The sequence below is a fragment of the Neoarius graeffei genome, chromosome 20 (genome assembly GCF_027579695.1).
Source record: "Neoarius graeffei isolate fNeoGra1 chromosome 20, fNeoGra1.pri, whole genome shotgun sequence".
Classification (NCBI taxonomy): Eukaryota; Metazoa; Chordata; class Actinopteri; order Siluriformes; family Ariidae; genus Neoarius; species Neoarius graeffei.
In genome coordinates, this window is record NC_083588.1 from 54,914,852 (window position 1) to 54,942,355 (window position 27,504).

At 42.0% G+C, this 27,504-nt stretch overlaps 1 protein-coding gene across 1 annotated transcript in view; it reads left to right on the top strand.

Annotated features, from left to right (window-relative positions):
- Positions 1–3,974: 3,974 nt before the first annotated feature.
- plcd3a (phospholipase C, delta 3a) overlaps positions 3,975–27,504 on the top strand; it is a 136,262-nt gene continuing 112,732 nt past the window's right edge. The window contains exon 1 of the mRNA XM_060902031.1: positions 3,975–4,340. Within this exon, the coding sequence (XP_060758014.1) occupies positions 4,250–4,340 (91 nt within the window). The 5' untranslated portion in view covers positions 3,975–4,249. The remainder of the gene's footprint in view (positions 4,341–27,504) is intronic.

Here is a 27,504-nt window from a genome sequence, read left to right on the forward strand (position 1 = left end):
CAGTGGTGTAGTGGTTAGCACTGTTGCCTCACAGCAAGAAGGTTCTGGGTTCGAGCCCCGTGGCCGGTGAGGGCCTTTCTGTGCAGAGTTTGCATGTTCTGTTGGTGTGGGTTTCCTCCGGGTGCTCCGGTTTCCCCCAAAGGCATGCAGGTTAGGTTAACTGGTGACTAGAGATAATGAGATGAGATGTTTTGTCTCTCACTGTTAAAATGAACCTACCGTTAAAATTATAGAATGTTAATTTCTTTGTCAGTGGACAAACTTACAAAATCAGCAAGGGATCAAATAATTATTTCCTCCACTGTATTTAATTCTGGGCGGCACGGTGGTGTAGTGGTTAGCGCTGTCGCCTCACAGCAAGAAGGTCCGGGTTCGAGCCCCGTGGCCAGCGAGGGCCTTTCTGTGCAGAGTTTGCATGTTCTCCCCGTGTCCGCGTGGGTTTCCTCCGGGTGCTCCGGTTTCCCCCACAGTCCAAAGACATGCAGGTTAGGTTAACTGGTGACTCTAAATTGACGGTAGGTGTGAATGTGAGTGCGAATGGTTGTCTGTGTCTATGTGTCAGCCCTGTGATGACCTGGTGACTTGTCCAGGGTGTACCCCGCCTTTCGCTCGTAGTCAGCTGGGATAGGCTCCAGCTTGCCTGCGACCCTGTAGAACAGGATAAAGCGGCTAGAGATAACGAGATGAGATGTATTTAATTTTAGTAGTAGACCGCTACACCCACGGTGTAAGAAGGAGAGATACCGCAGGTCATTCATACCTGCTGCTGTCAGACTGTATAACATCCACAACTTGTAACGTAGCACCAATAACCTGTTTGTCGTTTAATTTGCACTACTTCACCACTACTACCTCTGCCATCTCTCATCGATGCAATTATTATGTGCAATAATATAGGCCCTAAACTATTTTTATGCATACTTATATATATTATTTATGTATATATGTGTGTATATATACAGAGTCTACCTGTAATGTGCAATTTTTCCGAGCCTCTCAATAGGGCAATTTTTCTATACTTTTTCACGGTAGATAATGCAAATAGCCCTCTGTATTTAATCCTTCGTTTGTCTAATTTTAATTTCAGTTTTATTTGTTATCTGTTTGACATTTTCTTGCTACTGTAACACGTGAATTTCCCTGATGTGGGATGAATAAAGTGAATCTAATCTAATCTAATCTAATCTAATCTAATCTAATCTAATCTAATCTAATCTAATCTAATCTAATCTAATCTGTAGTGCAGAGATTATTTCACTGCAAAAATCCGGCTTACAAAAACAAGAAAAAAAAGTAATAAAATTAGGAATATTTTACTTAAAATAAGCAAAATTATCTGCCAACAGAACAAGAAAATTTGACTTGGCAAGATTTTTAAAAACAAGTAAATATATCTAGCTTTAGAAACCCCACAGATGTTTTAAAACTAGTGTATTTATACTAAAAACAAGTAAAGTTGTACTACTCATTTTAACATGCTAGATACTTTGTCCCCCAACCAACAGTTTGACTATTTCATCTGTGCATACTGGTGTGTTCTGTTTAAGTAAGTGTTTATACCAACTGAGACCGCCAAATAAATCACAATCAAAACAACAAACCAATCCATTTTGTAGCCTATTTTTGTTGCCAGATTGACAATACAACAATTCATTTCATTTAGGGCCCGTTTACACGAGGATGCTGTCGGGTAAAAACGACTAAATATTTTATCGGAAGTGCCTTTCGTCTACACGGGGACGGCGTTTCTGAGGCTGAAAAACGGAAAAAATTGAAAACGCCTTCCAGAGTGGATAAGTTAAAAACAGCCCCGTTGCATATCCGTCTAAACTACCCAATATGCGAAACTCTGCTCGGATCTGCTCACGTCGGGTACGCGTTTACGTCATACATATGTCATATACTGTACACACCAGCCCAGGAAGTAAGAAAGTAAGTAAAAAAGTAAGAGCATGTCTGATTACATCGATCCAACGGACCTTCAAGCTGCTCTGGCAGCTTCAATAAACGTCCAGGAGTCCTTCGAACATCTATACCGAATCTGCACATATACCGTTAATGAACAGAGGCGGGTATGCAATTACCTTTATGAATTTTTGGATACACCGATTCGTCGGAGGCGTGCAGACGAAGTTTTTCTTAAAGTGCCATTCCACCATTGGATGTATTCTTTGGCATAAAATACAATATATTTTATGACAAAATGACTAGACAGAGAAATCTTTTAGCTTCAAAATGATATATCAAACATAATTTTTTGACAACGACAAGTATATTAATTTTGCGACCAAAGTCACCTACCCTTTTAATTTCCGCGCGGTAGTGAAACATGACGTCATCGGCAGGTTCCCCTTCTTGTGTACGGCACAGATTATCAGCAATGGCGGATAGAACGCGATTTCCACTTGTCGATTGCTGTGCCGATATTCACCATCGACCGTCTCCTTTGGGCATCACTTGGGAAAGCCTCCTTCGCTTCTTTTCCGAAGCTGACAATCGCGTTCTATCCGCCATTGCTGATAATCTGTGCCACGTCACAAGTGACGTTGTACACAAGAAGGGGAACCTGCCGATGACATCACGTTTCACTACCGCGCAGAAATTAAAAGGGTAGGTGACTTTGGTCGCAAAATTAATATACTTGTCGTTGTCAAAAAATTATGTTTGATATACCATTTTGAAGCTAAAAGATTTCTCTGTCTAGTCATGTTGTCATAAAATATATTGTATTTTATGCCTCACGAGTAGCCATAGCCAAAGTAGTCAAAGTTTTCGCGGCGCAGATGTGCAGATCAGACAAGACGGAAGACGTTGCGCATGCGTGCAGACATAGCGGCGGTCTTTCACAGCACCACCTAGCCGCCTGGCATGCACATCCAATTGAATTCCACACATTTATGCGTCACCGTATAGACGCAGATTTCCTCCTTGAAAACGCTCGTGTAGACGCAGAAAAAAGTGAGAACGAAAACGGACTTTTGCGTTTTTGTTTCAGACTGTCCCCGTGTAAAGTGGGCCTTATGCCGCTTTTCCACTACAAACGCGGCTGAGTCGGGCTGAGCCATGCCGGGCTGAGTCGAGCTGAGCGGGGCTGTTGGAGTTGCATTTCGACTACAACCGCGCTGAACCGTGCTGGCTGGAAGTGGGTGGACACATTGGGTGGAGTTAGCGAAAGTGGGTGGACGTCACGTGATGTCGTTAAGCAGCGCAAACAGTGACATCAGTGAGCTTTTAAGCGGTAGTCTCACGACCCGGATAGTAAACAATAAACATGGACATGGAGTCGTTAGTGTTGCTGGTCTTGGTGCTGTGGCTTGTTGTCACCGACAACGCCAACAGATACTGGCAAGAGCGTATAGATGAGGCGAGGCGCATAAGGCTTCAGAAATTCTCGTAATTCGTAATTATTCTTCTTCCGGGTTTACGGTGTTTACAGATCCCAGCGTGCTCGCGGGGCGTGTGTGGGCATGTGAGGACACTCCTCCTCACCAATCAGTGCACAGGGGAGTGTCTGCTCACGCCCCCAGCCTCACTCGGCTCGCTTTGGCTCGCTTCAGCCCCACTCCAAAACGGTGCGAGTTTTAGGGGCTAAGCAGGGCTGAAGCGAGCTGAGTCGTGCTGTTTTTTGGTAGTCGAAACACGAGCCGTGTCGGGCTGAAGTGAGCTGAAGCGAGCTGAAGTGAGCTGAAAAAGGGTAGTGGAAAAGGGCCATTAGTTATTTGTTTTGTGTTAGGAGATTAAAAGAAAGGATAAGATGCTTGAAATAAGAAATTCTGACTTTGACAAACTTGTCATGGTTAATATAACACCGATGAAATTATGGTAATTCTCATTTTAAGACAGAACTTACTCATAACCAGTAATACAATCTCAATAACAAGTTATAATACCTTATTAAGATAACTGAGGGGAAAAAATGCTTAAAGTAAGTGAAATACTCTTACACAAAACCTGCCTGGAAAGGAGAATTATCTTGGCAGACAAATAACAAGCATATTTTGCCTTGATTTAAGATATTTAATCTTGGTTAGAGTTTACTTTTTGCAGTGTGTGGCTTGACTGGAGTGAAATCCAGGAGGGGTGGAAGAGGTTGTAGCAGTTTCGGGAGGAGTCTGTACAATCTGGCAACCTCAGACAGGGCGAAGTGATTTATTTGCAGTGTGTACTGTCAGTGCTTTGGGGAAACCTGGTTTCAGTGACATTAAACTGGTGAAGCGGCGACTGAAGGAGTTCGGACAGGACCAGAACCATGCTGGGGAGGAGGAAGAATGTTGCGGGGTCGCAGAATGAGCAGCCCAAAGCCTGTGAGTCGAAGAGCCCTGACCCCCTGAGGAGACTCGGTAAGGAGAAAAAGTTTCTCAACTTCAGCGACACTGAACAGCTCAGGGCCACTGGGTCGCCATGGCAACGGTCCCAACCTGCATTCTTCCATACTGCAGTAAACAATAGCTACTGTATATTCCTGCTGTTTACTTCTTATTGACTCCACTTCGTGTGTTCCGTGTTCATTAAAGGTCTTTCTTTCTTTCTTTCTTTCTTTCTTTCTTTCTTTCTTTCTTTCTTTCATTAAGTTCTAAAATTCAGCCTTCGGTCTTGAACAGTATCTCTGAATCGATTATCGACAATACGATTCCGATTCATAACACAACGATTCAGAAGTTGACTCATGAATCAGGTTTAGTACGATTCGATTTCGACTCCTGGTGATCGCCTTTCAGACGATACACTACAAAACGGCTGGAGACGATACCACTGATTCTGCTGTACAGATAAACCGATATGTTGATATTTGATTGATGAGCCGCTTTTTCCGTCCCTGGAAAATTCTATGTATAAATGCACATAAAACGGGCGATTTCTCAGAGACAACAAGGGAAGCCGAGCTTCCCCTAAAATTCTCTGCCCAAACTGCGGCGTCTACGACGTTGAATTCTCGTTAAAACAATAACTTGCATAACATAATATATGCCCAAGATTGTATTTATGTTCATAACTATCCTGTAACTTATTTGAGTGATGTCTGACGAACTTGCAGTTCGCTACGAGAATCACCTTTGCTGCCAGGCTGTAACCTTTCTTATTTCAATAGGCTGTATGGACTGGCAGCAGTGTTGCCAGATTGGGCGGTTTTAAGTGCATTCTGGCGGGTTTTGAACATATTTTGGGATGGAAAACGTCAGCAGTATCTGGCAACACTGACTGGCAGCCGGGTATCCGTTGCAGTCTACGAGACGGCTCTGAACAGCCAATTTCGGCTAGTTGTTATTGGTTAAAATCAACAAAATCGTCACTTCCAGGGAAGCCGGGCTTCTCTGGGACTAAACGAGACAGTGGGAGGGACAAGAAGCCGGGCTGATAAAGGATTATTGGAGGTAGTGTTTGAAAGACATGAGGAGGGCGGTACTTCGGCGAGGAACACGGAAGTATGATCAGTCAGTCCCTAGCGGATGTCGAGAAAGTGCAGTCGTGTGCTAAAGTGCTGTCCGAATTTCTTTTCATATAAACGTTTCTTCTCATTGATGTCTCTGTACATTACTCTGTAAATAAATGTAAATATTACTCGTTGTGCTCCGTTAACTTTCATCCATTCTATCAGTTTGATCATTCGTGAATTCACTCGTTTATTTCATTTGTAGTTCAATCTGGTTGTAGGCTAGCTTGAGCCTTATTGGGATCTGCAGTGCTAGCTGCTAACAGAAATTGGTGAAGTCTCTGGAAAGCATAACCAGCTGGTATGACAGGGTCACAGACCATTTTCTGGAAAAGGAGCGGAGGGCAGAATTTGTGTATAAATAGTGTTCATGTTCATGAATCTGAAGTGTGTATATTGTTCAGTAATGTTAAGAGAATGGTGGGCTCTGTGTTATAGGTTATACCTGGGTATAATATTCAAGGTTCTGTGTGTTGCATAGCCTACCTGGTTATGAATTTCCAGACTGTGTTGCAGAAGATGTTCAAGGATGTGTTGCACAGCTGGGTGTTGTGTTAAAGACTCTGTGTTGCATATCAGGGTATGATGTTCAAGGCTCTTCGTTGAATAGCCAGTGATTTTTGGATGTTTGATATTTTTGATTAAGGATATGAGGCACTAGCCTGGCAAGCCAGACTATAACATGAAATGTACAAGCAAAAATACTTTCTGCCACTAGGTAGGGTTGTCTAGTTCACTATGCTAATGGGGCACACCTTTCTATGCTTTGATTTCTGGCCTACAGGCTTTACGATGAATGCGTAAAATGGGCTTCCCCTGTTTTAAAAACCAGCAGCCGCCACTGACATAAAAATGTACTTTAAAATACATTTCCTTATTATGCAGAATGTCCTGCACATGGAGCTGATTTCAAATTTAAGATATATAATTGTAAGGATTACACTGTAAAAAATGTCCGTAGAATTAATAGTGAATTTATGTAAAATCATGACATAAAAAAACCTGTAAATACAAAAACAATGAAGCAGTGTGTAATTTACATCAATATACTGTAAAACTCCTAACCAAATACCACTGTTAATTTAACAGTAAGAATATGTTGAATTGATCATATTTTTTTGTAGAATTTACCAAAAAAAACTTGTCCAGGGCAGTGTTTCCCCTAGAAAATGTTTGAAGGTGCGGTGGCAAGACCTGCGCTCAGACGTCCCACCCCAGTACGAGGATACGGGAGCATCCTGAGAAATTTTTTGACAAAACACACTCTAAAATGGTGACCCTTTGTAAAGGAATAAATGAATAAACCTAGTCTTGAAAGACTAGGTAATTAACACAACAAAGACTATGAGTGGCAGAATTGGTTGATATTAAAGTGCTGATGACACGAACATGACTCCATGCAATTTCTTAAATAAACTATACAACATGGCAAACATGTTAGATTTCTGTTATAATTACGTGAAAAGAAGCTGTTGTTACGCAAATATCCAACTTTTAATTCCACAGCGCAAGAAAACTGGGTCCGTGGCTTGCGGCCATGTTGTGACGTCAGCGGAAGAACACGCTGCGGTTCACTGGCTGTTCTACTCTGGTTCTACTCAATGGAAATGGCGCATGAAAATGCCGGTGAACTCTCTAGTGCTAGCTCTTCCTCTTCTGGGAGTCTAGAATTGTGTTGATCTCTTCCGAATAGAATCTATGATAGCCTACCCTCTTTACCCTTTGCCTCTCGTTGCTAGGCGGCAGTTACATGAAAGCCGCAAGCTTTCACAAGCAAATACATGACTGATATCACGCCAACTTTATGATTACATTTATGATTATCATGTAGAATCTATAGCTCTACGTACCTTTATCTTATGTCGTTTCACAACACATGTTCTGACAGGAGGACTGTCTTTGGATCCGGCATAGCTACTAGTAGACCCCCTCCGGAATACTGGCAGTGTTGCCAGATTGGGAGGTTTCCCGCCCAGTTGGGCGGTTTCAAGTGCATTTTGGTGGGTTTTGAACATATTTTGGGCTGGGAAACGTCAGCAGTATCTGGCAACAGATACTGCTGACGTTTCCCAGCCCAAAATATGTTCAAAACTCACCAAAAAATGCACTTGAAACTGCCCAACTGGGTGGGAAACCTCCCAATCTGGCAACACTGTGTAGGCACTGCTGATGGTAGTAACACACGTTTGTGCTGAACTGAACACCCAAGAGATTCTTTTAAGCTGGGAAGGGTGTCAAAACAATGCAAATCGAAGTGTTCAAAGCACAGGACGGATGCTGGTGAGGGCTCCCACTTGTCACGAGTGCGCCTGACTTGCTTCACCCACTTCGCATGCAGCTCGGGATCTCTGGGAAACGTGAATAAACTTACCCCATCCTTGTAGGTTTTGGAGCAAAAGCCGGCAACACAACGCGAAGGCATAATAACTATATATATAATAATGTCTAATAATGTCTAATAAAAATACTAATAATGATAAACTGAACACCTGCCGCATCAACAACAAACTGGTAAGTTAGGAGGAAGGTTCTTTCGCTGACGTCATATAGCTCCTCCTCCTCTTTCGTCTCCTGGGTGCTGCAGCCCCGTCAAATTTGCCCAAATAGCCGCGTTTATCATCATAACTTGTAAAATAGGCGCCTTCGTGAATTAATATATGGATCATCGGGAATTACTTTTTATGTTATAAAACATCACCGAAGATGTCAAAAACGTGTCATCAGCACTTTAAAGTAGCCATAGAATACTTGCCATGGTCAGTGTGGTAAAGCCAAGGTTTGTATCTGGGCTTGTCAACCCATGTAGGGTCCCAGCCCGTGGCCCTGTGTTTGGCCTTCTTTTGGCTGCTCTCCTCTCTCTCTTCCCTCTCTTCACATTCTCTTTCCTGTTCTGGCAGTCTGCTTTGCTCTCCTGCTTGATTACTGCTACCTGCCTAAAATGTTCATATTTTCAAAACATTTACATGGACATTTTGAAATTAACGTGGTTTTGATCATTTCTGATCTGATATGGCATTTCGCAGATGATCACACCCACCCACTGACGTTCGGAAAAAGGGCTGTGTTTAAAAACTCCTGTCGGTGTTGTACTTTCTGCAACAGTGTATGCTCGAATTAGGGATGGACATCACATAACCAATAGCCTAGATTAATCGATAATTGACCATTAAGAAGTTCGTTAAGAAGAATGACGTTCATGTTCATCAACAAAAATGAATAGCCTATAGGTTGTTGCGTTGTGCGTAGTGCAAATCTTCAAGCAATGAATTTCGCTGTCTGTCACGGACAAACATTTGGCCGTACCCTGGCTTCAGTTACCTACGAGCTTCCGTAGCGTAGGTCAATCGCTTAAAAATCAACATGAAGCAGCATGGCAAAGTGTGGCGTGGGACCATTTTTAAATGTCCAAGTTTACTGTCATCACTATAATGGAGCGTATAAATACAATTCATCCACAACAAAAATGATGTAGCCTACCATTTGAACAGCGTGCACCGGAGCCTTGTAAAATGACGGTGGCGGTTCATCTCAATTCCAACTATCGACTCGGTGTTAGACTACGGACAAGAAGAAGCTGGAACATCTCATAGTAAAACTCATCTCATCTCATTATCTCTAGCCGCTTTATCCTTCTACAGGGTCGCAGGCAAGCTGGAGCCTATCCCAGCTGACTACGGGCGAAAGGCGGGGTACACCCTGGACAAGTCGCCAGGTCATCACAGGGCTGACACATAGACACAGACAACCATTCACACTCACATTCACACCTACGGTCAATTTAGAGTCACCAGTTAACCTAACCTGCATGTCTTTGGACTGTGGGGGAAACCGGAGCACCCGGAGGAAACCCACGCGGACATGGGGAGAACATGCAAACTCCACACAGAAAGGCCCTCGCCGGCCCCAGGGCTCGAACCCAGGACCTTCTTGCTGTGAGGCGACAGCGCTAACCACTACACCACCGTGCCGCCCCATAGTAAAACTAAGATAGTTAAATACAAACATTATGGCTTTGGTTCTAAAAACACACCGAAGAGGGTCTGAAGTTTCGATATTTAGTGTATAGGCTATCAGATAGAACCTGTGGTTTGTATCCAAGGATGGCTCGCAAACCGCAAGATCTATAGTAAAACTAAAATATCTAAAAATAATTGATTACAAAGACGTGTTTTTATTATGAAAATAAATCGAAGAGGGTCTGAAATATTGATCTTAAGAGTATTTAGGCTTATCTGTAAATGGGATGATGGCGTCGTCCGTTCACCTATATAGCCTATTAAAACACCGACGCCGGCCGCTATGGGATACAATACGGCCGACGCCGGCCACCATGGAATCTAATGGGATAAATTATAGCAATAATTATGATTACTTTAATATAAAGATGTTAATTATTATTCGATTATTCATCGTTAATTCTCCCGACAATTGGTGAAGAAAACGTAGCAGTTAGTTTACCTCAGGTTGGCTTGGCTACGCTGCTCCGGGTGGAACGTTGTCCAGTCAGAGCCCACGGCGACCCGTGGAAACCAATCAAGTAACTGCTAGCTCGGCCAGTGGAACTGCGCTTCGCCCCAAACGCAAAGGCTGGGCAAGCAATGGATAATGTAGTCGAATACATATACAGTGGTGCTTGAAAGTTTGTGAACCCTTTAGAATTTTCTATATTTCTGCATAAATATGACCTAAAACATCATCAGATTTTCACACAAGTCCTAAAAGTAGATAAAGAGAACCCAGTTAAACAAATGAGACAAAAATATTATACTTGTTCATTTATTTATTGAGGAAAATGATCCAATATTACATATCTGTGAGTGGCAAAAGTATGTGAACCTCTAGGATTAGCCGTTAATTTGAAGGTGAAATTAGAGTCAGGTGTTTTCAATCAATGGGATGACAATCAGGTGTGAGTGGGCACCCTGTTTTATTTAAAGAACAGGGATCTATCAAAGTCTGATCTTCACAACACGTTTGTGGAAGTGCATCATGGCACGAACAAAGGAGATTTCTGAGGACCTCAGAAAAATTATTGTTGATGCTCATTAGGCTGGAAAAGCTTACAAAACCATCTCTAAAGAGTTTGGACTCCACCAATCCACAGTCAGACAGATTGTGTACAAATGGAGGAAATTCAAGACCATTGTTACCCTCCCCAGGAGTGGTCGACCAGCAAAGATCACTCCAAGAGCAAGGCGTGTAATAGTCGGCGAGGTCACAAAGGACCCCAGGGTAACTTCCAAGCAACTGAAGGCCTTTCTCCCATTGGCTAATGCTAATGTTCATGAGTCCACCATCAGAAGAACACTGAACAACAATGGTGTGTATGGCAGGGTTGCAAGGAGAAAGCCACTGCTCTCCAAAAAGAACATTGCTGCTCGTCTGCAGTTTGCTAAAGGTCATGTGGACAAGTCAGAAGGCTATTGGAAAGATGTTTTGTGGACAGATGAAACCAACATGGAAATTTTGGTTTAAATGAGAAGCATTACGTTTGGAGGAAGGAAAACACTGCATTCCAGCATAAGAACCTTATCCCATCTGTGAAACATGGTGGTGGTAGTGTCATGGTTTGGGCCTGTTTTGCTGCATCTGGGCCAGGATGGCTTGCCATCATTGATGGAACAATGAATTCTGAATTATACCAGCGAATTCTAAAGGAAAATGTCAGGACATCTGTCCATGAACTGAATTTCAAGAGAAGGTGGGTCATGCAGCAAGACAACGACCCTAAGCACACAAGTCGTTCTACCAAAGAATGGTTAAAGAAGAATAAAGTTTATGTTTTGGAATGGCCAAGTCAAAGTCCTGACCTTAATCCAATGGAAATGTTGTGGAAGGACCTGAAGCGAGCAGTTCATGTGAGGAAACCCACCAACATCCCAGAGTTGAAGCTGTTCTGTACGGAGGAACGGGCTAAAATTCCTCCAAGCCGGTGTGCAGGACTGACCAACAGTTACCGCAAACGTTTAGTTGCAGTTATTGCTGCACAAGGGGGTCACACCAGATACTGAAAGCAAAGGTTCACATACTTTTGCCACTCACAGATATGTAATATTGGATCATTTTCCTCAGTAAATAAATGAACAAGTATAATATTTTTCTCTCATTTGTTTAACTGGGTTCTCTTTATCTACTTTTAGGACTTGTGTGAAAATCTGATGATGTTTTAGGTCATATTTATACAGAAATATAGAAAATTCTAAAGGGTTCACAAACTTTCAAGCACCACTGTAGCTCCAAGGGGTATTCCTGAAGGTGCGGCGGCAAAAATCAAGGTGCGGCGGCCCGCCGCAGCCAATTGTACATAGCGGAAACACAGCAGGGTGTACCCTGCCTCTCGACTATGGGCAAGAGGCGGGGTACACCCTGGACAAGTTGCCAGGTTATTGCAGGCCATTATTATTTTTTCGCAGTCCAGTTTCCATTAAATCATGTGCTCTGATTGGCTTGCGAGCGGTCCGGAATCCTACGATCCGGACCCCGGTTACGGACCTTTGGCGACTCGCTTGTTCACAACAACAACAAACATAGTAGCAATTTTTTGTCAACATTTCACATTTCTCAGGAGAATAGCATTAATTTTACAGCATGGATAGCGATAACGACAGTGTTCATAGCGAAAGCGAGTTTTACTACCCTGATGAAGACGAAATAAAAGAAAACATTTCAGGAGAAACCTGAAAACGAGCTTGTAGGTTTGTTCTAAATATGGTTTCCCTTTCGGGTGCTCTCATTTTTTTTCTGTTAGAATTTGGTAAAGAAAAAAATAAATATATTATTTATATAGACGAAATAAAAGAAAACATTTCAGGAGAAACCTGAAAACGAGCTTGCAGGTTTGTTCTAAATATGGTTTCCCTTTCCGGTGCTCTCATTTTTTTTCTGTTAGAATTTGGTAAAGGGGCGGCACGGTGGTGTAGTGGTTAGCGCTGTCGCCTCACAGCAAGAAGGTCCTGGGTTCGAGCCCCGGGGCCGCCGAGGGCCTTTCTGTGTGGAGTTTGCATGTTCTCCCCGTGTCCGCGTGGGTTTCCTCCGGGTGCTCCGGTTTCCCCCACAGTCCAAAGACATGCAGGTTAGGTTAACTGGTGACTCTAAATTGACCGTAGGTGTGAATGTGAGTGTGAATGGTTGTCTGTGTCTATGTGTCAGCCCTGTGATGACCTGACGACTTGTCCAGGGTGTACCCCGCCTTTCGCCCGTAGTCAGCTGGGATAGGCTCCAGCTTGCCTGCGACCCTGTAGAACAGGATAAAGCGGCTAGAGATAATGAGATGAGAATTTGGTAAAGAAAAAAATAAATATATTATTTACTAGCTTAAGGTCGGTCTGTATTGTGAAATACTGTGACCTCGGCCTTGAAAATACTGACCTCAGCCCAGAGACCTTGGTCACAGTATTTCACAATACGGACCTCCCAGCTGGTAAATAATATATTTATTATTATTATTATTATTATTATTATTATTATACATTCCTTTCGGGTGTTCAACGCATTTTTCTCTTCCAAAATTCTCCCAAAATCTTCCATATTTAACGAAGCAAACCTGGCAGCCATGTTTGTTTACAAATTGTCACAGTCGCTCGCTAGTGTGGAAGTTTTACATCTCTGACGTGTGGCGTCATGTTGTCTTGACAACCATGCAATATCGTAAACCATATTCAACACTCATTCTCCACTGGGTAGAGTGACGTAATACACATCGGATAAGTGATATGCTAACAATATTGCATGCTATTGAACCAAATGAATGAAACCTGCTAGAAGGGAACAGAATACGTTTTTATTCCATCGGAAAAGTGTCCTGTATGTATAATAATTCCCGATATTTCACTCCAATGATGTCACTCCCAGTGTTTTCCTGCTGGCTAGAGGTGCGTTGTCAAAATGGCGAACCGGTTCAAAATTAAAATTCTTTTGATTCACTTGTGGGTTTTTTTTTTTGTGGACGTGTCTAAATAATATAAAGAACATTACACGGTGATGCAAAGATACGAAGTTTAACTTCTCTCGTTGAAAATATTTTCACTCGTTCGCTTCGCACACTCATGAATATATTCACCACTCGAAAATAAACTTCATATCTTCGCGCAACACCAGAGACAAACAATAAGTAATCATGTCCACAGTTAAAGGACAACTGAAGGCAAATGTTTTATTATCAAAATTCTCTCTCATTTTATTAAATATAGGAGCGCATTTTTGATCGCTATTTTGTCGCTGCTATAGCAAGTTATGAGTGTTTGAAATACGCTCTGTAATATATCAGTCCATATGTCAAAGCAATAGCCGTAAACGAGATTCGCTGAGACCTGTGCGAGACATCGTAGGACGGAAGTAAAACGTACAGCGGAAATCAAAGCGACCGACATCTGCCAACGTTGTCAAAAGACGCACGCGATCTCTTTCGAATGCTGATGTAATCAAGCCGGAAGTTTTGTTTGTTTTGATAGCAGTCAGGAAAGTTTGAAAAAAGTACGCAGTAATCGTCATTTAAACTCGTTTTTGTGCAATATTTCGTTTGGAAAAGGGCAATTCCATGTAAATGTCAACCTCACCATGCAAAAATAAAGCAACATGTAATACATCAAAACCACTCCCAGAGATATCACCTAGGCCTGTATTTTACAGATGTGAATAAGTTGAACCAATTTGTCACAAGAATTGTTCCCTTCGACTTATTATGTCAGTCTTTCTTTCTTATAATGTAAAACCCAAGCTAAAATCAACTTTGATCATGTACAATTCTATATTATTGCCACAAGCCACAGAAATGTATGCTAAAATCCACAAGACAGCAAAACAATAGCCATCCTAAATATTATTTAAGAACTTTGATAGTCTCATCTCATCTCATTATCTCTAGCCGCTTTATCCTTCTACAGGGTCGCAGGCAAGCTGGAGCCTATCCCAGCTGACTACGGGCGAAAGGCGGGGTACACCCTGGACAAGTCGCCAGGTCATCACAGGGCTGACACATAGACACAGACAACCATTCACACTCACACCTACGGTCAATTTAGAGTCACCAGTTAACCTAACCTGCATGTCTTTGGACTGTAGGGGAAACCGGAGCACCCGGAGGAAACCCACGCGGACACGGGGAGAACATGCAAACTCCGCACAGAAAGGCCCTCGCCGGCCCCGGGGCTCGAACCCAGGACCTTCTTGCTGTGAGGCGACAGCGCTAACCACTACACCACCGTGCCACCCAACTTTGATAGTTTTAGCTGATATTTAGAGAGTTTTTCAAAGGGTTATGGTGGTTAAATTGCTGATTTTCTAAACATATGCCATGTCTATTTCAGACGCGTCACATCCATAACGGAATTTCGTCACATCCATAACGCTGACTTTTCCTTCCGAAACTCTGCATGAAATACAAAATATTTTAAACAAAGATTTTTTAATATTCACCTTGGACCCCTCTATCAAATGGATATCTCCATTTCGACATTAGGTTTACAATTTCACAGAGTTTGATAAAAATGTACAGTCACCCAAGAAAAGTGATACTTTTTCTGTCACATCCATAACGCATCTTTTATTGGCATTTTCTGGCATGCCCTAGATGTACTATGGGAATTGTTCTTGTTCTATCACTTCTCCAGTATGGTACAGCCTTAAAATATGCAACACCTGTTTAAATACTGGGAGACAATAAAACATGCACTGGGTCATTTGTTGCCATTTTGAGTTCAAGTGTCACGTCCATAACGCTGGAATTGCTCAAAACAGTTTTCAAAATGGTGGCACTGACACCTGGCTGAAACTTCACGTTTCGAAGTCTCGCACAAGTCTCGTGAAGATCGCGCGGATAAGCGACGCCTGCCGTGGACCAAACGAACTAAATTCAACACGGCTAAAAACCGAATAGGCCGATAAGTAGAATATTTAATTGCAATTAGTTGCCAATACGAGTCCCGATATAAGGTTACTAAAACTGAAAACGTAATTGGTTGACACGTTAATTAAGAAATAAAGCAAGTTTAAAAATGACTTCAGTTCTCCTTTAATAATTTTATCCTGTGTAAGATATTACAGTATGTGTTAAATTCAGGGCTTTGAACCGGTTCAAGGAACGAAAACGAAAACCGGGAACTTTTTCTATTTCACATGGAACAGAAACGAAACCAGAAACTTTATTATTTTTTATGTTCCGGAACAGAAACGCTTATTAAAAATAATGGTAACCGGTTAATACCGGTTTTTATTTCATTCCTCAAAGTTTCTGTAGCCTACAAATAGTCATTCTTCTCCTGCGCAAGTTTCTATGACCTGCTGGGGTTCACTTCCTGTGTGACGTTCGCTGATTGAATGGAGAGCGCGGGAAGGTGGACTACTAGTGAGTAAATGCATTACTGAGTGTCTGAGCAAAGAAGAGCCTGAACGATGCAACCTCCCTATTGGCTGTTTGTAAAAATGTATCAATTGTTGCCCTTCCCACGGGAATCATTGCGGGCTCGAGAGACGAGACCTGATGAGTTAGTTCGTTGGTAGCAGAACAAAATGTCTGGACACAAATCGGGTTTTCAGAAAAGGAAAGAAAATAAACGGAGGGTTGAAAATACAAAAAAGGAGGCAGAAAATGCAAAACGAGTTTTAAGGTAGGACAAATGGTTACTTTCTGAGGCAGCCCGCCGTGGCTGCAGGCTTTCAGTTGGGTCATTGAATGGTTACTTTTCTGAGGCGGCCCGCCGTGGCTGCCTGCAGGCTTATTTATTATAGCCCATTTAGTTAAAATAGTTGATATAAAATGTTTATAGTTATAGTTATGTGATGGTTGTCCTGATTTAGACTGTTTTTTTTTTTTTTTGGGGGGGGGGGGGGGGGGTTGCGCGATGTTGCACCCGGGTCCAGATTAGGGCAGAACCGGCCCTGGCTACATTTCAGGTGTAGTTTGTTTTATGTATGTATGTACTTGCATAGATGTGTACTTGGTCTTCCAATATGGCGCCTAACAAAATCTCGCGGCGCGGTGACGTCATGCGGTAGCCCTCTATAGGCCCTGACTAGCCTTTGGTAACACACTAAACGAATTATCTTTCATTTTTGGTACTTTTTCTGTTTGTGTAGATGGGAAGACATACTGAGAATCCAAATCGCCAACATTTGAAATAATAATTGTTTTGAATTATTTCTTGTCTTATTTAATGAAGGTTGTAATAGAATTAGCCTACATTTGGCTTAAGCTGGATGAGACAGAGACATAATTTTATAGCCATTTGTTAAACAGCTGACAGGGAACGTAATTAACCGTTCCGGGAACGAAATTTTTTTGTTCTAACCGGTTCGGGAACGTCTATTTAATGGTGGAACCCAAAACCGGAAACGTTAAAATTCCGTTTCTGTTCGGAACGAACCAATAGGAAAAAAATTCCGGTTCAAAGCCCTGGTTAAATTAGTGCAAAATTTTCAGCCGGTTTTTGACAGTGTAGCTTTCGGTGTAAGCTTTTATTTTTGACTTGCTGTCACTTTTCATGCACCGACTCTGAGTGAGTGCGGGCTGTAGATTTGGTCAGTTAATCTCACGATATTTACCTCCTTCTTTCTCTCTGTGTGTACGTGTGTGGTCACATATAATATGCGACCCTCACAGCCTCTCAAACCTCCTTTCTGTGTCTCATCTCTCATTCCACCCTACAGCTCATTTACTCCCACATCATTTAGCCATTCGACCTCTCTCTCTCTCTCTCTCTCTCTCTCTCTCTCTCTGAGCTCTTCAGCCTCCCACACGATCAGCCTTTACACACTGAAAGGGTCAAAGGCCCTTTACGTCCTACGGTGATGATGAATTTGTCCTTCAGGCCTCAGCACCACTCACTCTCCTCTCTGTGGAGCTCATTGACTCAAAAACTCTGATACCACCACCTGATGTACGGTATGTCATTACCTCCACCAAGGAGGTTATGTTTTCGGTAGCGTTGGTTTGTTTGTTTGTTGGTTTGTCTGTTAGCAACATTACGGAAAAAGTTATGAACGGATTGCTCTGAAATTTTTTCCAGAGGTGTGACTGGGCACAAGTAACAATCCATTAAATTTTGGCGGCGATCCAGATCACCTTCTGGATCCCGGATTTTTTTAAAGGGTTCTTGGCGGAGGTCTGCGCTCTCCGAGTGCTTTTCTAGTTATATCATAGTACTGTATGTAGTATCTCTCAGCTTCAGCATTTTAACAGAACGCAAAGTCATGTATTGTAGTGTCATGGTTTCATCCAGCAATACCATGCGTCTTATGCTAACATATGTGACCCCTCACCGAATCCAGGGAGACATGTCGGCCGAAACGAATCCGAGATAATCGCAAAAGAAGCATTTTGTTTCGAAATTTGTGATTTTTGTTTTTTTCCATCATGTGCAAGTTGAGATCTTGAAGAATGCAATCAGTATTTCAGATAATAGACTGTTTTGTTGGAAAAGCATACATTTTTTGTTGCAAATTGTCTCGTTTTTGTCAGGACGGTAGCCTGCTGGGGGGTGTGGGTAAATTACCATATGGGCCATTCACATGATGATTTAAGTCTTTTGGTTTTTTTTTTCGCAAATCAGTTGTATGATGCGAGCTGAGCGCATGGCTACTTAACCTGCATACAGGCATGTGATTTCACTATGGAATGAGGAAGCTAAACAGAGCGCAGAGGAGCTGAAACACCACAAAGCAAACAGACACACGGTATTTACATCGGAGATCACCATTTCTAGCAAAAAAAACCCGCAACCTCGTTTTCCAGATTGAATGGAATACTTGAATGATCGGATGATACACGGACCGTTCTAGGATTACATTCCATCGGAGGCATTGGTGTGTGCAAGGCGATGTTTCTCTTTCTGATGGGGTAAGTTTATTAATCTAAGGCTGTGTGGTTATTTTTGCATGTAACGGAGAGTGTTGTGGTTTGGTTAAGCCTAGGTCACAACCAGACGTACGATTTTTTGGCCGTGCGATTTTTGGCGTTTCCCAAATTGCTGTGTTTTTTTTTTTTTTTGTTCATGGAGAAAGACGCGTGTTGGCCGTAAGTTTGTCTTGCAACCTGAAAAAAACGTAAGCGCCCGTAGAGTTTGTTTGACATGACAAAGAACCTCTGCGGCCGGTCTGCGGCTCGAAAATCAGCACATCACACGCGTGCTCTCGTGCATTCATGCGCGTGGTCTCGTGCGTTTCTTGCGTTTTTTGCATGTAGACCGGCCGTAGGAGCACGTACGGTACGGCCGGTTGTGACCGAGGCTTGACATGAAACTAGTGTTGTGTTAGTTGTGTCATCATCGTGCTATCTTTCTTTCTTACGGTGTGAGTAATTTTTCAACCACAAAACGTTAAAGTATACTTTAGGACTTATTTTTGTACTTCATAATTGTGTTGGGCATACTTTGCATGGAAGGAAAATTGACGTGGTGATCTTTGTTTACATGAAAGTAGCATCGTGCTAGCTCGTAGGGGGTAGGGCTTTCCTTAATATCATGCAAATGAGCACCATTATGTGCCCGCCCTGACCCAGAGTAGCTGAGATGGAAAACTTTGAGGGCGATTTTCTCCCTTTTCTGTTTTAAGAAGTATACACTTTCAAAAGGCCACACATTCTTCAAATATTGTCAGATCTCCACATGGAAGGCATCATTGGAAAGCTTAGAAACTGTACTTTCTGAATCTGTCAATAACTCAAAATGCCCCCGGGCGGACACGTGTCCCTGGATTCTGTTTTCTGACACATATTATTCAACCATTGGGAATCCCGTGATTAGGCAATCCCGTGATTAGGTTAGCTGTTGATGTACCGCCTACATTAAGTCATGGCACTCACAAATATCCACGATTCATCGCAATGTCCTTTTACCTTCAAGGCACATCATCGGAAGAGGATGTTCAAAGCAGGAAGTCGTTAGAGGCTACAGGGACACCGCGCGAAAAGTTGGCACGTTTACTATCAATCCTCAAATTAAATAATTAGATTTTCAACGGCTAAAATTAAAATGACACATTTACAACAAATGTAAATTAATTAATATAATTGTCAGATCCAGGAGTTCTCCTAGACTCCCCATGATAATTATGCTAATTTTGTCGTAAATTTTGTCGACTGTATCACATTTGACAAAAAGTAGATTTTTCATCCAAAACATACAATCTGGGGTGGCACGGTGGTGTAGTGGTTAGCGCTGTCGCCTCACAGCAAGAAGGTCCTGGGTTCGAGCCCCGGGGCCGGCGAGGGCCTTTCTGTGCGGAGTTTGCATGTTCTCCCCGTGTCCACGTGGGTTTCCTCCGGGTGCTCCGGTTTCCCCCACAGTCCAAAGACATGCAGGTTAGGTTAACTGGTGACTCTAAATTGACCGTAGGTGTGAATGGTTGTCTGTGTCTATGTGTCAGCCCTGTGATGACCTGGCGACTTGTCCAGGGTGTACCCCGCCTTTCACCCGTAGTCAGTTGGGATAGGCTCCAGCTTGCCTGCGACCCTGTAGAAGGATAAAGCGGCGAGAGATAATGAACATACAATCTGCTCATTCAGTTCCCAATTTCTACCCAGTGTGATTTGTTTATAGAACAATTTCAAAGATTAAAAACTACATCGGGGGCGGCACGGTGGTGTAGTGGTTAGCGCTGTCGCCTCACAGCAAGAAGGTCCGGGTTCGAGCCCCGGGGCCGGCGAGGGCCTTTCTGTGTGGAGTTTGCATGTTCTCCCCGTGTCCGCGTGGGTTTCCTCCGGGTGCTCCGGTTTCCCCCACAGTCCAAAGACATGCAGGTTAGGTTAACTGGCGACTCTAAATTGAGCGTAGGTGTGAATGTGAGTGTGAATGGTTGTCTGTGTCTATGTGTCAGCCCTGTGATGACCTGGCGACTTGTCCAGGGTGTACCCCGCCTCTCGCCCGTAGTCAGCTGGGATAGGCTCCAGCTTGCCTGCGACCCTGTAGAACAGGATAAAGCGGCTAGAGATAATGAGATGAGATGAAAAACTACATCGCTATGACGAACCATATTACATTTTTAAACACAGCTGAGAAATCCATGCTGCGAGAGTTCCATTTAGGAAATACCTGGCAACCCCGGAGGCAGAAACAGTACACAGGTTATTTCAATAATCTGAATGGGCCGCCCTGACCATTGAGAAAAGCTCTCACTTAGGCCACGTCTGAATACAGATTGCTTTTCTCTGGTATCGCTACAGTAGCTGTGTGTTTGGCTATATTAAATCGCGAACACTCTGAATCTGATTGCAACCCATTGAATGGTTTTATGAATCTGAATGATCCATTCAGATAAAAGAACATAAAACACACCACAGCCTTTCCAAATAGATGTTGTGTAACAGGAGTAGATTTGATATGAGTCCATAAAAGATAACTGTATTTGACCCGTGGGGTTTGAATGTCAAGGCTGCCAAAGAAATCACACAGACGCTAAAGACACACTCGATATATTCACACTTGACTCTGTACGTTTGCTACATGAAAAACAGTACTTATATTATACATTATTATACATACAGGACACTTTTTCGATGGAATAAAAACGTGTTCTATTCCCTTCTAGCGGGTTTCATTCATTTGGTTCGATAGCATGCGATATTGTTCGCATATCGCTTATCCTGCGTGTATTACGTCACTCTACCCGATGGAGAATGAGCGTTGAATATGGTTTACGATGTTGCATGGTTGTCAAGACAACAAGACATGACACGTCGGAGATGTAAAACTTCCGTGCTAGCAAGTGACTGTGACAATTTGTAAACAAACATGGACACCGGAAGATTTTGAGAGAATTTTGGCTGCCAGGTCGTTCCGTTGTGCATAGTTGTTGATGTTGATTTTAAAAGTACACTACCGTTCAAAAGTTTGGGGTCACTTTGAAATGTCCTTATTTTTGAAAGAAAAGCACTGTTCTTTTCAATGAAGATCACTTTAAACTAATCAGAAATCCACTCTCTACATTGCTAATGTGGTAAATGACTATTCTAGCTGCAAATGTCTGGTTTTTGGTGCAATATCTCCATAGGTGTATAGAGGCCCATTTCCAGCAACTCTCACTCCAGTGTTCTAATGGTACAATGTGTTTGCTCATTGCCTCAGAAGGCTAATGGATGATTAGAAAACCCTTGTACAATCATGTTAGCACAGCTGAAAACAGTTGAGCTCTTTAGAGAAGCTATAAAACTGACCTTCCTTTGAGCAGATTGAGTTTCTGGAGCATCACATTTGTGGGGTCGATTAAATGCTCAAAATGGCCAGAAAAATGTCTTGACTATATTTTCTATTCATTTTACAACTTATGGTGGTAAATAAAAGTGTGACTTTTCATGGAAAACACAAAATTGTCTGGGTGACCCCAAACTTTTGAACGGTAGTGTGACTAAGTAACTTACATCGGGAAACGAATACTTAAAGTGCCATTCCACCATTGGATGTATTCTTTGGCATAAAATACAATATATTTTGACAACATATATAAATGGTATCACTAGGTAGAGAAATCCTTTAGCTTCAAAATGATATATCAAACATAATTTTTTGACAACGACAAGTATATTAATTTTGCGACCAAAGTCACCTACCCTTTTAATTTCCGCGCGTGATGTCATCGGCAGGTTCCCCTTCTTGTGTACCACGTGACGTGTGACGTGGCACATATTATCAGCAATGGCGGATAGATCGCGATAAAAATAATACCAATAAATCTAGCTAATACCAATAAATCGAGCTAACTGAAAGATTAACTCAAAATTTTTCGCAATTTTTTTGGCCCCCATATACGAGGAGAAATGACTCTCTCACGTTGGGGGTTTCCTGGTCTAAAAATAGACCAACACGTGGTACACAAGAAGGGGAACCTGCCGATGACATCACGTTTCACTACCGCGCGGAAATTAAAAGGGTAGGTGACTTTGGTCGCAAAATTAATATACTTGTCGTTGTCAAAAAATTATGTTTGATATATCATTTTGAAGCTAAAAGATTTCTCTGTCTAGTCATGTTGTCATAAAATATATTGTATTTTATGCCAAAGAATACATCCAATGGTGGAATGGCACTTTAAGCATGGGTGAAAAATACTGTAGCGAGCGTGCAGCGTGGAAGAATAGTCTGGAGACAGAAGTCGTTAGCCTGTGCTAGGAGCTCTCGGTAGCGTTGGCTTGACTGTGCTAGCGTTGGCCTTCGCTAATGCTCCTGTTCAGTGCTACACTGGCTGGAAGGTAACTGCACTGCCGCGTTAACAGCACCGAGTTGCGGGTAAGCTAGCGTTGGCCTTCGAGAATGCTGATACGAAGAGAGGGTGTATGTGTAATAATAATAATAATATTGGCTGGCTTTTTTTCGTGGTCTATCAGATATATTCCATTCAACTAGCATGATATTAAACTCGTCTTCGACTCGTTCAATATCATGCTAGCTGAATGGAATATATCTGATAGACCACTCAACACTAGCCAATATTATTTAAATATTATATACAAAAGGGAAAAAAACACATGGCGTTTAATATTTTTAAATCTAGAACTTTATTAACAAGCAAGTAATAACTGAAGAAACATGCAACGTCAGTCAGTATGGATTATACCACATGGCTGGTGCATTCGCTAATATTCTTGGTCAGAAGCTGTTGATTTATTTTCTATAACAGCTCTGCTGACAGTAGTTCCAGCTGCAAGGAAAATCACAGGTTAATGCCCTCGTTCTTATATGTATCATTTCTACAGTGATAACTTATACAGGGACCTGTATGGCTCCACGTGAACGGCTTAAAGTATACACTCACCAGACACTTTATTAGGAACACCCATCCACCTGCAGCTGTTTGATGCGGTTCTCTAATCAGCCGATCCCCTGACAGCAACACAATGCATCACATCATGCAGATACAAATCAAGCGCTTCAGTTAACGTTCACAATGCTCAAACATCAGAATGGGAAAAACTGTGATCTCAAAGTGTGACTTTCTTTCACTGTGGTATGGGTATTGGTTTGAGCCAGACGGACTGGTTTGAGTGTTTCAGAAACTGCTGATCTCCTGGGCTTTTCACACACAACAGTCTCTAGAATTTACACAGACAGAATGGTGCAAAAAAACAAAAAACACTGAGTTGAGTGAGCGACAGTTCTGTGGGTGGAAACAAACGCCTTGTTGATTAAGAGAGGTCGGAGGAAAATGGACAGATTGGTTCGAGCTGCCAGGAAGGATATAGTAACTCATAGTAACTCTTTACATCCGTGGTGAGCAGAAAAGCATCTCAGCATGCAACAGCAGAACAACACGTTGGGTTCCAGTCCTGCCGCCAAGAACAGGAGTCTTAGAATCAAGAACAAGTTCCTGTTAAAGTGTCTGGTGAGCGTATATGTGTAATGTTGGCATTTATTTCGCATTTTAGAAGGAGTCTCCAGTGTCGGTGCTTTGTAGCAGGCAGATGTAAAACTGTAACTTCAAGTCTTCTGCCGGACGACAGAAGCCGTGTTAGATTTATTGGCATAAACTGCATTCGCACCTTGAATTATCTCCAAGAGTTATCGAACAGTTTTGTATATTGTTGCCTTTTAAAAAAATAAGTTAAAAGAAGATTTCCTGAATATCTTCAATTAAAAACTGCAATCATGTGTAATGCAGCTTTGTGTCACGGGAGTACATAATTCAGTGCATATTGAAGCTCTGATTCTTTCCCTGCTTTTAATTGCGGAACCCTGGTGCGTAGGCATGGATTATACACTAGTGCATTGTGTATGTATAATTTATGAAATGATCTTTTACTCCTGTGTACAACCCCGATTCCAAAAAAGTTGGGACAAAGTACAAATTGTAAATAAAAACGGACTGCAATAATTTACAAATCTCAAAAATTGATATTGTATTCACAATAGAACATAGACAACATATCAAATGTCGAAAGTGAGACATTTTGAAATTTCATGCCAAATATTGGCTCATTTGAAATTTCATGACAGCAACACATCTCAAAAAAGTTGGGACGGGGGCAATAAGAGGCTGGAAAAGTTAAAGGTACAAAAAAGGAACAGCTGGAGGACCAAATTGCAACTCATTAGGTCAATTGGCAATAGGTCATTAACATGACTGGGTATAAAAAGAGCATCTTGGAGTGGCAGCGGCTCTCAGAAGTAAAGATGGGAAGAGGATCACCAATCCCCCTAATTCTGCGCCGACAAATAGTGGAGCAATATCAGAAAGGAGTTCGACAGTGTAAAATTGCAGAGTTTGAATATATCATCATCGACAGTGCATAATATCATCAAAAGATTCAGAGAATCTGGAAGAATCTCTGTGCGTAAGGGTCAAGGCCAGAAAACCATACTGGGTGCCCGTGATCTTCGGGCCCTCAGACGGCACTGCATCACATACAGGCATGCTTCTGTATTGGAAATCACAAAATGGGCTCAGGAATATTTCCAGAGAACATTATCTGTGAACACAATTCACCGTGCCATCCGCCGTTGCCGGCTAAAACTCTATAGTTCAAAGAAGAAGCCGTATCTAAACATGATCCAGAAGCGCAGACGTCTTCTCTGGGCCAAGGCTCATTTAAAATGGACTGTGGCAAAGTGGAAAACTGTTCTGTGGTCAGACGAATCAAAATTTGAAGTTGTTTATGGAAATCAGGGACGCCGTGTCATTCGGACTAAAGAGGAGAAGGACGACCCGAGTTGTTATCAGCGCTCAGTTCAGAAGCCTGCATCTCTGATGGTATGGGGTTGCATTAGTGCGTGTGGCATGGGCAGCTTACACATCTGGAAAGACACCATCAATGCTGAAAGGTATATCCAGGTTCTAGAGCAACATATGCTCCCATCCAGACGACGTCTCTTTCAGGGAAGACCTTGCATTTTCCAACATGACAATGCCAAACCACATACTGCATCAATTACAGCATCATGGCTGCGTAGAAGAAGGGTCCGGGTACTGAACTGGCCAGCCTGCAGTCCAGATCTTTCACCCATAGAAAACATTTGGCGCATCATAAAACGGAAGATACGACAAAAAAGACCTAAGACAGTTGAGCAACTAGAATCCTACATTAGACAAGAATGGGTTAACATTCCTATCCCTAAACTTGAGCAACTTGTCTCCTCAGTCCCCAGACGTTTACAGACTGTTGTAAAGAGAAAAGGGGATGCCTCACAGTGGTAAACATGACCTTGTCCCAACTTTTTTGAGATGTGTTGTTGTCATGAAATTTAAAATCACCTAATTTTTCTCTTTAAATGATACATTTTCTCAGTTTAAACATTTGATATGTCATCTATGTTCTATTCTGAATAAAATATGGAATTTTGAAACTTCCCCATCATTGCATTCCGTTTTTATTTACAATTTGTACTTTGTCCCAACTTTTTTTGGAATCGGGGTTGTAATTGCAGCATTTAGTCCTCTCATGACTAACATTTTAAAACAAAACGAGAAATACCACACGTTTCCGCAGCCATGTCCGATTTAGATTGAACTGTCCTTATTTTCAGCGTGAATTATAGCTGTTTTGCATTCCAGAATAAATGAACAATGTCCTGGGAGTAAATGAGCCACATGCAGGTGAAGGGAACAGGTAGTTAAATTCATAATTTGAGAGTAGATTGCCAGGAAAGGAATCCTTCTCTAATGAATGGTCATCGATCCTGCCCAGTTATTGGTGGTGCTTTTTAATTGGTTGGAGTAGTAATGCTCTTATGGCAATTGATTGATTTTATTTAGTAAAATAATGCACAAAATACATAAATATAGTGTACATTGAGATACACGGATAACACAAAGTGTATTACACTTATTTCCATTGTGATCCTGCGCTATTATTATTAATAGTCCACTTGAATCCAATTCAAGGTTGTTATTTTGCGTTTATATGAAATTTTAAATTTAACCGATCCCAAATCCCAAATCAGATAGTGCGCTTTTAATTCTCAAAAGAGCAACATGATCCTCCATCCTGTGTTATAGTAATCTATTAATATTAATATTATTTAGTATAAATACGGAGGTGATTATAGGAAATCGCACACACTGATTGGTCAAGAAATTTGGACAATATCTCGATAATCACCTCGAGCAACTCGGCAAAATGACGAAGTCGACATTATTATCCACCGAGCCTGAGGTAGATAATTGTTTTAGTATAAATACACAGGTGATTATTTGTTAAGAAAATGTTAAAAATCACATTCAAAAAATAATTTATTTCAAACTTCAATAGCGGCACGCAAATGTAATAACGGCACGGCACAGACTTGTCACTTATCTACGCCGAGTCACATAAAATCCTTTGTTTTGAAATCGATAAAATAAATCCCAATTCCACCTTAACTTTGAATAGTTTTAGACCAAACTTTGTAGCATCTTTAGTGCTTTTAGGAACAGCATTTTCTTTTATAATTTTGTAATTCTTCCTCACTTATGGTGACAAAGCGACTGGCTGCCATTTTGCCAAGTTGCTCGAGGTGATTATTGAGAAATAGTCCAAATTTCTTGACCGATCAGCGTGCACGATTTCCTGTAATCACACACACATACATGGTGTATTGCTTGGGTGGCCAACCCGCGGCTCGCGAGCCACATGCGGCTCTTTGCCCGGTGTCATGCGGCTCTGACGTTCATATCGATGTTTGTGTATGTGTTTTTTTTTTTAATGTGCGTGTGCGCTTTGCTTGAGTTCAGTATGGTATTTTCGTCAAATGCATCTTCGCATTGCTTGGGTATATTACGGTATTTTCAGGTCATGTCAAATGCGCATGTGCGTGAGATAATCGCTAAGTTTTTGGGCAAGGTGTATCTTGTGTCAAGTAGCCTCTCAAAGTGGCAATGAAAAAATGCACAGCAAAACGAAAATATGAAGACGAACATAGGACATTTTTAACAGAGTGGGTTATACTTTTTTGTTGAACGTAATGGCAAGCCATTCTGCCTTATGTCAGTCGTCATTAGCTCATTTCAAAGCTTCCAATCTTCAGCGCCAGATATGCCACACTAATTGAAAACCTGCACGAAAGCTTTGTAACCCGGTTCCGTGATATACAACTGAAAAGGCCACAGGTTACGTTCCTCGTCGACCCATTCAATGCGGAGATGGACTGTTTGAAAGCCCCGCTTGTCACAGATGA